Source organism: Manis javanica, chromosome 6, assembly GCF_040802235.1.
Source record: "Manis javanica isolate MJ-LG chromosome 6, MJ_LKY, whole genome shotgun sequence".
NCBI classification, from domain to species: Eukaryota; Metazoa; Chordata; class Mammalia; order Pholidota; family Manidae; genus Manis; species Manis javanica.
In genome coordinates, this window is record NC_133161.1 from 115,216,396 (window position 1) to 115,229,807 (window position 13,412).

The 13,412-nt window shown below is 36.2% G+C and overlaps 1 protein-coding gene across 2 annotated transcripts in view; it reads left to right on the forward strand.

Annotated features, from left to right (window-relative positions):
* GUCY1A2 (guanylate cyclase 1 soluble subunit alpha 2) overlaps positions 1–13,412 on the forward strand; it is a 311,376-nt gene that overhangs the window by 35,212 nt on the left and 262,752 nt on the right. For both annotated transcript variants that reach the window (XM_037012667.2, XM_073239331.1), the window contains exon 3: positions 318–439. In XM_037012667.2, coding sequence (XP_036868562.2) covers positions 318–439 — 122 coding nt within the window. The remainder of the gene's footprint in view (positions 1–317; positions 440–13,412) is intronic.

A 13,412-nucleotide genomic window follows, 5' to 3' on the forward strand; every position in this document is an offset into this window, starting at 1 on the left:
GAAAGAGAATGCCAGCAGTTACAAAGCACTCAAATAAGGAAACATTAGCTACAGAAACTGATACATTTTCTGGTTCCCTCATTTCTTTCTTTCACACGTACTTTTCTTATTAATGATTACCTCCAGTTCCAGGTCCACACTGTTCATGCTGATGGTAATGGTGAGTTTTGTCAGAAATTATGTCTTAAAACTTCAGTTATTTTAAAAATGTTATTATACCCAGAGCACAGGCTACGTGTACTTGTGTGTATGTATATGAGTGCATACGCAGATGCTTTTAAAAATGTCTCCATGTGCTAATTTTGTTTTCTTCTTAGTTATAGGGATGCAGAAAAGAATTTCCACAATATTTCTAACAGATGCTCCTATGCTGACCACACCAACAAAGAGGAAATTGAAGATGTCTCAGGAATTCTTCAGTGTACTGCTAATATACTCGGTATATATAACTATATCTTTATGTATGGGTGAGAAAGAGTGAATGAGGGGAAAAGGGGAAAGTAAAGGTACAAACATATCATTTTCTACTAAAGAGGGGTTTGTAGACTATGGCAAATTGAGACCAAGACCTTGTCTCCAAGTGATTTAATTTCAACCCTTCTGAAGATGTTTAAGTAGAAATTACATGCATTCCATTTACTTGGAGATTGAAAACCATAATAAAAATACTTATGTTCCAGGGAAACTTTTATAAGTATTTCTAGGTCAACATTATTAGCCTCCTGTAACCTGTCTTTCTCTGATTCTTACCCTGGGCTAAATAAGGGACCTTCCTCTCTTCTCAAAGCCCATACTCATTTTCATTTCTATGATTATTATTCTGTTATTTCTGGGGAGACGTGGTTGGGGCTGCAGGATGGTTCACCATGTACCATGATGGACTCTACTACAACTCAGAGGCAGTGAGGCAGGTCATCTGCTAAAGTTTTTGTGTACTGCAGGGGTATATGTGTGTGTCCACCTTGAAAGTACTGGTCTTTGTGACAGAGGGGCTGTTTTTGGATGCCTGCTACATGGCTAAGGAGCACTGTTGTAACTGCACTGAATCATGAAGATTTAAGACACCATAACTGAGCTGTACTATCTTATTCTCAGATATTTTTGGTGTGGGAGAGTACTACTTTTTATTATATGCAAAGTAGGTATCGTAGCAGGAATGTTTTCTGTTCTAATGTCTTAGGGAGGTTTCTAGTGAAAATATCTCTCCCAATTTTTTTTTGAATCCTCCTTTTTTCTTATGACTCAGATGGGAACCCATGGAGTGTTGGGAGTGATGGTGGGAGTGGGGAGCAATGGATCTTAGTGATCGACTCCATATAGAACTCAGAAACCCTCTCCCTCAGAATCCCTCATCCCCCAGATGAGGAAGACTGAGACAGGCCTCTTTGCTTGGCTTTCTTTCCCTTCAGGGTAAATACTTTCCTGAGAGATATTCTCATCCCTTCTGTGACTCTAGGTGACCTCAGCCCATGAGTCTACTAGTTTTTCTAAATATACCTGACTCCCAGAAGTACACTTGGCTTGTACACTGAAGCTGGGATTCCAAGTACCCATCGACTACATTTTCATCCTAGGTAACTTTTGTAAACACCAAGTATTGTAACTTTTGTCAGGGGAGGCATATAGATGTTAGTGATTTTTCTAAAATAGCATGCAGGTCAGTGATGGGCAGTGAAACGGAAAGCCAAAAGTTTATGTACCTCAATCTTAGTACAACTGTGGGGATGTCAAACAAACCAGCCTTATTTTGGAGAAGATGAGGGATGAAAATAAAGTGGGGATGGAGTTGGACATTACCTAAGAGCTGTTTATAGTTCTCTGGTTCTTTATTTTCAAGGACTCTCCATCAGTAACATTTACTTCTCTTGACCCATTGTGATTTTCAAGGGGTGCAGTGACGTGATGCCCCACTAAGAGGAATGTATCTGATTCTCAACCGAGAGATATTTAATGTTTTGAAAAATTGCTATTGTCCAGTTTCTGAATGTTTCCCTCACTTCTATTTCCTTGTCCTCCCCATCTTGGGAATCACCGAGTTAGAGAGAGTAGGAGGTGTTCAAGATAATGTATAAGGGGTGCTAAAGGCATCTGAACTGTGACTTGCCAGTGAATGTGCACGATTTCCGCAAAGAAATTCTAGGTCAGACAGTTTGACCTGGTGACCGCCAGGTGATGCTGTTGGCCAAGCACAGCTTAGTTGCCCTTTAAAAGTTTCCATGAGATGCCGATGAATTAGCGAATGGAAAGGGCAGCAGACAGTGTGCTACCTGATGATACTAGGAAATATGAAGTTTTAAGTCAGGTGCTTATAATTTAGAAGGCGACTGTATAAACGGCTTGGGTTTCATAAATATTAAATTTTTTAGAAGACAGATATGAGGTCTGATTTTTTTCCCTCTAAATTATGGGTTATTCTTAAAAAATGTAAAATTTTACAATCTTGTAAAATTTAAATTTCCGAAGAATAAAACTAAATGCTTGCCATTTGTTCACTACTAGATACTGGCACAGATCCAGCAAGTGATTATGTGCCCAAGAGGTAGCTGTTCTCTTTTGAAGCCCAAGAGGTAGCTATTCTCTTTTGAATAATGTCTTTTTATAATTCTTGAAGTATAGACTCTCTGAGGACAAAGATAATAGCTTGACAGGTCATATTCAATGGAAGCTTTGTTTGTAACAAGTCACGGAACTATGATTAATCTTGACTTGCTTAGAGTTCATTAAAAAAAATTACATTTAAATTCTTCCATAAAATCATTTATGAGAATGCAGGAATTCATTAATTCACTCAACAGAAAAACACCATACAAGAAAAGAAGCCATTTTTTGAGTGAGAAAGCCTGGCATGGATAAATAGAGTTCTCTCTAGGTTAAGAAAAATTTTAATTCCTGGAAACCTTCTCTGTGGATGCCAGGGGCAATTTTCTAATGGTATGATTTATATTTATCACCTTTGGGGAGTGTGGTTAAAATATTGGTGGACTGCGATTGGGGAATACATATTTCTCTCACCTTCTTAACCTGTTACAGTGTTGTGGTAGAGACTACAAATGTGTTTGTTCACTCATCTGAATTATGATATTTATGCCTCACCTATCATCAAAAAAAGACTTAAAGTCCTAGGTCAGAAAATACGACCAGAGAGCCAATTTTTCTTGTTTCAAAATGACCATCTCTATTGACTTAGTGTATACTCCTCTAGAAAGCTTGATTTAAATAATTTGATCTGGCTCTACAGGTTGAAGTTTGGATTTGTTGGGTGGTGTGAAATAAACAGGGCCTGCAGAGAGGGAGAAAGCCTGTTGCAGATCAGTTATCCTCAGTTGGGCTTTTGTCCTGTGACTCCCTAGAGACACATGCTCACTGCCGAGTGGTTCATGCCCCTATAGTAATGGGAAAGAACTATTTCAAGATATCAACATTTTTGCCATTTATTTCTTTTCTGTGGGTTAGAAACTGGTTGTTGCTATTTTTTGTCTCATTATTTACAAATTAAGGATATTAAGCACAGGATGCTCCTTATCATCTATTAGCCCTGTTTGGTGCTCTGGCAGTCCCTGCAATAATACATTACTGTGCTTCGAAGATGCTTTTAAACTCTGGAAAAGACTGTACAAAGAAACGTAGCTGTGAACCATGCCCTCCCTGCTGGAGGGTGTTAGTGTTAAATTCACTCCTTTATTTGGAACATGTCTTTTGCATACCAAAATGATCTTCTAATTTTAGTAGTCTGAAAAATGTAAACCTTTTCCAGCCATAATCTGCAAAGCCCAGTTTTAGCTCCACTTCAGTAGTAAAAATGTGTGTTTATACTCTTATGAGGTACAACATTAGTATTGTCTTGGAAATTATAATGGTTGAATGGTATGATGAAACATCTATGGTAAGCATTAAAGGATTTATGCTGTGTTTGTTTCTGAAGTGTTGCCACCTTGATCCTATAACAAATTTAGGGGATGTTGGGGAGACAGGGACAGATAATTAGTAGGGACAGTTAGGAGAAAAGGATGAGAAATTACATAATTCCTTTGCCATAATACAATTTAGAATAAATGAAGGTTATGAGTATTTCAGTTGTAACAAGTTTTCATACTGTGAAAGGGGTTCTGACTATTCCAGTTCTAAAGCGTCAAGTCATATGATAGAGGAGATGGTGTAGGAAAAAGTCATCCCACGGTAGGATAAAAGTCACATAGAAAAGAGAACTCTGAGGAATCCATTTACTGATTAATTATAGCAAACTAAGGTTTGCTGTTTAAATAAGCACCAGTTATTTATTATATATTAACAAAGTATAGTTTTGTACTTCTTCTGTTAAGTGCATTCTCTCTGAAAATAATTGGAAAGGACATGAGCTATGTAAGAATATTCATTAAAGTTTTGTTTGTTTTGAAGGTCTATTAGAGCGGGGCTTTATTGTCTCCAAAAAAACATAGTGCATTTAAAAATCAGAATCAGAGTAAAGTTGTCCTGGGATTATTTGTTGGAAAAGTACTGATGAGGAGGACAGAGGAGATGGCATTTGGGGCTTAAACCTCATGATATTTTCCTGGTATCAGGGACACTATAATACTGTGAAACCGGGCCTCTCTGTAAAGTGCCACAGGTTCTAGAATCATCAGCTGGTATCGAGCTTTTTGTTGTTGTTTGTGTTTTAGAGGCAATAATTTGTTGTTTATATGTTAACTTGTTTGCATTTTTTGATTTCGTTGTGATTTGGAATTTAGCCTTTAGCAGCTTTTTAGTTGGTCATAAAATTATTAAAGAATTAGTTAGCCTTGCTTAGGGTCAGGATTACCGTAGGGATTTTCTTGTAATAACTCTTAATCATTTAATTGTTTAGTGAATTGAAATATATTTTACAAATTTGCATCTTGGAAGACAAGTTAGTACAATATCATTTATCCTTTTTATTCATGAATTGAGATTGATAGCAATAAATAAATTCGGCTAATGTGGTTCTTGTCCCTGTAACATGGTAACTGAACAATTTTGTCTTTCATTAAAAAGGTAGTGTCAGTATTTTAATGAGTTGAATTGGAATTAAGGTGGTTTGAGGGTAACTGATTTATAATCATGTTATGTAGTATTTAGAGCAAAATGAGCCAGACTACTTGGACTGAACAAGCAGCTCAGCTGCTTCCTGGCTATATAAACTGGAATAAGTTATTTCATCTTTCCATACTTCATATTTCTCAATTTTAAAATGGGGATAGTATAATTACATACCTCCTAGAGTTGCTAGAAAGATCAAATTCATTAATTTATACAAAATACTTAAAGCAGCCTGGTATATAACAAATGGTACATGAGTGTTTGTGTATATTATTGAATATTCATAACAATGTTTGCATCAGACTTGGGAGGTCAATATTGTTTTCTTTTGTAGGTGAGGAAACTGATACTTTGAGATACTAACTTATGTTCCTTTATTAGTGATGAGAAGCAACAAAATCAGGATTTACCCCAGGTCAGTCCAACCCAAACCCTGTGTCCTTTCCACTGCTTCATTCTGCCTTGCAGAGTCCTTGGGCTGAGCTGACTTCTCATCATTCCTCTAGTACTCAGTGCAAAAGTCTTTCTCATTCTGTAAATCATGAGAATTGTCATGACACTGTGTTTCACTTAGTTCCATTACTATTTGAAAGTGTACTTGGGATGCTTGCTTATAAATGACAGGTAGTATCAAAAATGTTTAAGACTGTTTCTCATTGGTATTGAGAAGAGTGCAGTTTCATTGTAATTTGGATAATTTTCAGTTTAGAAACCGTGTTTGGCTTTAGATTTCAGAGGTTGACGATGTGATGGTGTTTGTCCTTATGAAACAAACATGGTTTTACAGTTACGCTGTAGTAACCAATATGTGAGTTCTGTTGGCCACACGATTTCAAGTTGATCTTCGTAGGTAGATTGCATAATTTAAAATGTTAGATATTATTGGCCTGGCACAAAGCTTATAAAAGGCTATACTTCTGATGCCATTGGTTTCTTTAAATGTGTAGTTTAGAATATTGTCACAGTATCTCATTTAATAATTCCTAACAGAGACCTTGAGTAGTGGTTCTATGTAAACTGGGAAGAACTTCTGTTTTCTGCTCTTCTTGCACACTTTTCTTGGAAGGACCCAATGTGCTAAGCAGGCCTGAAAAGGAATGAGACTACTGAGTGTGGACACTGACTCCACTACATATGAAATAAACACTTTAATAAAAACTGATCCTTAAATTATGCAAATCAGTTTTAGAAGATACAAGTATATTGAGCAGAAATGTAGAGTGCTTTCTCTCCTCTCATAGATACTCTTTTTCTATAGGAACATTTCCTTCTGAATCTTATGATCTATCTTTTTCCATTTGTCCTGCTAAATTTCTCCATACTTAGCTTCTTTTCCTTTATTGGAAAAATATGACAGTTATTTTTTCCCTTTACTTGTCTTTTTAGTTTATCTCTATTGCTTTGTTTCCCTATGACTGGCAGCTTTCTGTCCAGCACCTTTTCTTTGTGTGGGAGGGCAACCCCTCACATCCTAAATTCTTCATACTGTCTGTTCTCTTTTATGAATTTTCCAGGAGGAAGGTTTTTACTTTCCCCTTTACTTGTTTTAAAATAAATTTTAATTTTTTGTATATAATTTTATATTTATAGAAGAGTTGTGAAGATAGTACATATACAAGGTTCTCATATATTCCATACCTGTTTCCTTATTATTGATATCTTATATTAATCTGGTACTTTGTCCCACTTAATGAACCAATATTGATGCATTATTAAGAACTAAATTTAATATTGTGTTCAGGTATCCTTAGTTTAGTTTTTACCTCTTCTTTTCCTGTTCTGGGTTCCCACTTTAAGATGCCACATGACATTTACTTGTCATGTCTCCTTAGACTTCTCTTGTCTGTGAAAATTTCTCAGGCTTTCTTTGTTTTTGATGATCATGACAGTTTTGAAGAGTATATTTCAGGTCTTTCAGTTGTCTGTGCGCGACTACTTTGACATGTGTCCATCATTGTGTGTGTGTTTTGAGCACATCCTTACTTTCTGGTACTACAAGATACCCTAGACTCATCTATTTTTCCGCCCCAGTCCTAGAATCAGTCACTTCTCCAAGGTACGCTAAATCCTTTTATTATAGAATGGTGTTAGAAACCAACATCTGGGCACCAGGTATACTTACTGCTTTTTGAGTGGTGTTGTTCCAAAGCCCTCTAAGCTGACAGAGCAATGAAATATTTATGTGTATACTAACTTACGTATATGCACCTATCTGTAAGAGTTCTATATGTGTCTCTCTGTATCTATACTATGCTCAATAAGAGTTCATAATGATCCAACTCTAATCCTCTAAGCTCACAGAGCAATGAAACATGTTATGTGTATACCAACTCACGTATATGTGCCTATCTGTAAGAGTTCTGTATGTGTCACTCTATATGTTGATCCATAATGATCCAACTTTAACCCATTACCTGGATCATTGTAACTTCTGCCTCTTGCTGTTGGTAACTTCCTACTCCAACAGGGAGAAACTTGGCTCTCCTTTAGCTATCCTATTTACTTAAGTGTTCAGTTGCAATGTACATATATGGTTGTTTCAACATTGTTAACACACACTCCCATGGGAAATAATTTTATCAGATCGAGTGCAGTGCTTACATGCAGTTTTGGAGTACAGAATTATATGTGGCATTTTCACAGACTTCACTCATTTCCAAAGTTACCTAGGTCTTTACCTTTCTACTCTACCATCATCAGTGAGGTTTTTTTCATATTTGTAATATAGTTATATTCTTTTCATCCTGTTATGATATTTTTTGACCTCCTAAATAAATATGTATGTACATACACACACACACTACATATATATATATGCATATATATATATAAAATTTATAAAAATTTGTATACATTAAGGTTCAGTTTTTGTGCTGTAAGATTTTATGGGTATTGATAAATGTGTGGTGTCATGTATCTACCATCAGAGTATCATATGAAATACTTCCACTGCCCTAAGTAATCCCCTCTGTTTCACCTATTCAACCCTGTCTCCCTCCCTGTACCACATCCCTGGCAAGTACTGATCTGTTTGCCTCTCTATAGTTTTGCCTTTTCTGGAATGTCAAGTAGATGGAACCATATTCCACTGGCTGCTTCTGTTTCTCAGCATGCATTTAGAATTGATACATCTTTGTGCCTTGATAGCTCATTCTTTTATTTTTCTCTTAGTATTCCACCATAGTTTGCTTATCCATTTACAGATTGCAAGACATTGTAATTGCTTCTGTTTTTGGTGACTATGAAGAAACTTGCTGTAAGTATTCACTTGCAAGTTTTTATGTAGACTTAATTTTTCAAATCATTTGGTAAATACCTAGGAGTGTGATGGCTGCACTTTGTTTAGCTTTGTAATAAACTAGCAAGTTGTCTTCCAAAGTGGCTGTATCACTGCTTCTCATCCTCTCCAGAAATTGGTATTGTCAGTTTTTTTGGATTTTAGTCATTCGGATTGACATTCCCTTTTCCCTTGAAGTTGTAGTGATCAAAAACAGCACTTGCTATCTTCTTACAATTTCAACATACACAAACTACTGTTGCCGTTTAGTTTTCCTGTTTTTGTCATTCTGAGTGCTTTTCTAAGATTTTATGACTGAAATTAGAAACTGCTTTAAAAATTCTTTATCATAGCAGAAATTGTTCTTTGTACTAAGAGGTAGACTCTTTCTCTTTGATGTGGTAAAAATAAGTCCCTGGAATGGAGTTAGCCAGTGTTATTCAGTGGGAAATGAAATCTTTTAGGAATTCGTGTGTAACTTCTAAGTGATGTGACTTGTAATTCTGTTTGTTGAAAATCTAAATATAAGACGCCCACAAGCCATCTTTATTAATATCCTTATACTCCCCTAGTACTCAGATTGCTGTAGTTTAAATTCCTTTCAATACTATCAATGGCCAGTGAGTCAAACTCACTTAACTAAACCTCCTGTTACCCAGTTCATTCTTATGAGCAGGTTTTTCAAGCCTCTTAAGCAATCTCCTGTTGCTCTTTTCTCAGGAGATAGTATCACTCCCATTTAATATCTGCAAAATTCCTAACATGGAAAAATTATCTCTGATAAAGAGCATAAGAAATAGGAACACAGATGGGCCAGGCTACTTGCATAGGGTCATACCATTAGCATGTGGGAAGGTATGGAGACTGTGAGGCACCGATGTAAGAGTCACTGCAGTATTTACAGAACCCTCAACTATTGCTATTACAGAAGAATAATAGTTATTTTTTATTTTTTCCTTTTAGTTATAAAGAAGTTTATTCTTTCCTTACTATGTGAGAAAAATGTTGGTGAGCCCATATAATTTCACATGTCAAACTCAAAGCTTATTTTTGTTGTCATTTCATGCAGCAAATTCAAATGATTTGGCACATTTGTTCTTTTAATTTAAATACTAATTTTTGTCTTCACTCCTTTAAAACCTTTTAACCTAAATAAATATCCCCTTCCTCTTGCTTTTTCCTTTTTATTTGATGACTTTTATTCTATAGATTAATAATTTTTACCTGTAGGTCTACTTTTTCTTTGGTTCCTAATATTCTCTGTTTTTATGCCCTTTGCTGCATAACACTAAGTTTGAATCACCTACAAATTTTAATAATATGCCATTTAATCACCCCAAAAATTGATGAAAATTTTAAGTAAGATTAGCATTAAATTCAAACATCCCAGGTTGTATGCTAGATGACTTGTAATTCTTACTAGCCTTGAGTTCAGGTCTTCAGTCAGTTTTAAATGTTTTTGACAGGATTTCTATTAGAGTTTATTTAAATTAATTTGGTGAGTAGAATTTTGAGTCACAATAAAGATATTACTCAAATTAGGCTTTCTATTTCATACATTCCCAATATTATCTCTATGTCAGTCTTTTTTTCAAAAGAAAAAATATTAATATCTCTTGATTTGTTTTTCATTAGTCTGCTCATTAAAGATTCCAATATGTTTTGTTTTCCATGTGGGGGTCTATGGATGATTATGTATTGTGGGTGATTTTCACAGGTGTCTTGGAGCTCTCTCTCCCTATTTTTGTTTCCCATAACGGTCAGTAGTTAACTTGGGATGATAATCATTTCTAATGTAGTGTGGTTGAATCCAAACCTCCATTTTTGGCCTATCATGCTTTTTTCCCATACTTTCACCACATCTGGTTTTAGCTTTAACATGAGAAATGGTCATTTTCCTGTGTGAAGAAAGAAGACATAGATTTGGAAATACTAGTCAGAATTTCTCCTTGTGATATGAATGAATTTTACTGTAGCCTTTGTGGGCAGCTTGTACATCATGATCCACCACTGTTAATGTGGGGCCTTGGCTGGGGTAGATGGCTGGGAGATGGAAACTGGTTGGGGATATGAAGGATGGAGTCTCGTTTCCCACATAGAAGAGGGAGTCAGAAGAACCAGCTGTGAGCCCCCACAGAAGAGGTGAGTCACTGGCGGTGTGAGGTAGCACATTATTTGAAGGGTAGTGTTGGTGACAGATATGAAAAGAAACCAGTGGAGCACAGATAACTGTCAGATGAAGAAAAAACAGATGTTATTTTAATAAGCAAGGATGCTGAAGTAATTCCTGACTCACACATGCTGGTCATGATTGAACATTGTCTAGAGCTAGATGAGGAAAAGAAGAGGAAAAGCCAACTCTGAAAATGCCTATTTTTATTTTAACGTTTATGAATTTATGTTTTTGCCCTTTGTAGGTAGATATATTTTGCATTATTGATTTGAATTTTAATCCCAGAAGTGACTATCTCTACTCCAGACTCTAGAACAGTAGTGTCCACTAGTGGTTGTACCGTAGGATCATCTGGAGACAAAAAAAAAAAAAAAAAGGAGTCCTGTAGATGCTATACCCGGATATTCTGATTTGTCACATCTAGGATGTGGACCAGGAATTTGTATGTTTACAGATAAGCTCCCCAGATAGTTCTGGTGTGTAGTCATGCCTTGACATCTTTGAATTTCAAGGCCAACCCTGCCCCTGGGCAAGGGTGATTAAGAAGCCCTAGTTTAATTCTTAGGGAATTTGGTGCCAAGCTACACACTTTCTTTTACCTGAGGTTCTAGAATCAGGGTCTTATTTCTGAGACAACGTTGCTGCCTTGAACACCACCTGGGTCTTTTCACCTGTTTCATTCCTCTTCAGGACTCTTAGTTCTGCTTCTGAAGCCTGAACAGGGACTGGGGTCCTGCCTCCTTCTTTTCACTGTGCTTTGTCTTCCAGATACAGGCTTCCTGCCTCCTGCTAAATGCTCTGTGCTCTATTCATGACTTCTTTGTTTGTTTGTCTTGTCTTTTTTTTATCTCTTTGCCAAATCTCTTTGATGCTGAGAACTGCTGGCTTATGTCACTGTCTGCACCCTGCATTTATGATATTACATTTTTTCTGATTGTCTCCTGTCTCTGCAGAAGTGGGCCTATCTAGTTCTGGGTCTAACCCTCTCTGTATCATTAATTTTGCATAGACATGTGGTAGATTGTTGTTCAACTGTCAGAAATAGTGGGTCACATGTAGTTTTAGTAAAATACCAACTTTAGTAACATTTTTCTCTCTATATTGCTAGGACCAGAAATCCTACCAATCACTAGAGGACAAATTTAACCTAGTGAGGGAAATAAAATGGGCAATAGAGTGAATTTGTTGCTGCTATGGGGAAGGGAAGTTTACGTTTGTCTTTGAGCTTTCATAAAAGCAGAGTCATTTTAAGGTCTTTACGAGAGAGAGATCAAGAGGGGTTTCAGCCAGAAAACAAACAGGGCCATGAATGACTGGTGATCCTGATCCATGTGCCTTACTCCCCAAGTGACTAGAGCCCAGAAAAATTTTGACTGCAATTACCCCTGATTGCCATCACTTTTCTAATTTTCATTCCATTTCTCCTGATTTTCTTTACTTCTCCAACATTCTCACATCTCTTTCACCTCTTTATTCACTTCTAGCTCTTCAGATTGTTGTTCATTTACCTCTGTTTTTTTGGTTTGTTTTCATACCCTTTCTTTTTCATTATTCTGATTCTCAATCCTACATATTAATAATATGGAACAGGGCAAATCTGCCAAGCATTTAAAACTTAGCATCTCTTAATTTGTCATTACTTAGGCTTTTGTGTCATATTCAAGCTTAATTTTTTTAGGTGGCAAATATAGTAATCAAGAGACTCTAACTTGTTGCAAATCTATAAAACTTCTTTAGCTTAAGATTCTAAGTGGTCATGGGGCTTTAGCTGGGCTAAAGTTTACTGTTATATAAATTACAGGAAAAGATTTATTAATCCAGAGATGTGTGTATTTAATATTGTACAGAATGTTTGCCTTATTAAAGAAATAGTTTTCAAGTGCTCTGTTACATCAATACAAATATTTATTATTTACTTTTTTTAAGTCTAAATGACAAAATGGTAACTTCAGAGTGAGATGAGCTATAAAAATTAAAAAAGGGAATGTAAAAGAGGGTGGGACAGGCTTAAATAGTTACTATGCTCTTGGTAATCATTTTTAATTCATTTAAGGAATTCTAAGAAGATTTCTACATGATTGCAATGTTTATGTTGTTTTAATGGTATTTCTGTATTCAAAACTCCAGGAATGAATTTTTGTTTTTTAAATATCATTTACCCTCATGGAGGAAGTTGATGAAAGTTCTGGTTTCTCCACTGATGGCTGAGTCGCAGTTGCCTCAAGAAAGAGGCAGTGATGCTGTGTCACAGTATTTTGGGCTGGAGAGGGCCCCAGCTGGTATTTACCATTCCACACATATTTGTTGAGGACCCTCTCTCTACCAGCCCTGTGCTTATTCTACAGATTCGACAGTGAGTAAGGCAGACATAATCTCTGCTCTCCTGGCACTGTTGGTCCAGAGATCATGGGAAGTCGGACATGAGGGATAGAACTTCTCTGCTTAGTGGACAAAACGGAGGGCTGCTGGTGTGTGGCCACTGGAAGACAGCCATCCCAAGGGAAGTGGACTCATCACCCCAAATAGGCCGAGAAATTTGGTATTCAAACTCTTCTGTGTGGTGATATAGAAGACCCTGTCAAAAACGTCAGAAGTCAAATTCATTCTAAGCTCTCTTTCACTCTCATTCTCTTTCTCTGTTCTCCATATACACTTCATATACATATATAACTATATGCATAAGCATATCTGTAGTACATATATACATATGAACACATACATATATATACATACATACTCACATACATAATAAATTAAATAGTGCTTTACTTTTATAAAAAACTTTCATGTACATTATTTTTTACCTTATTAAACTCAATAGTTAACTATTACTATTCCATTTTACAGATGAAGTAGTTAAGGCCCAAACTGTGACTTACCCAAGATCACTTAGCTGATAAATGATTG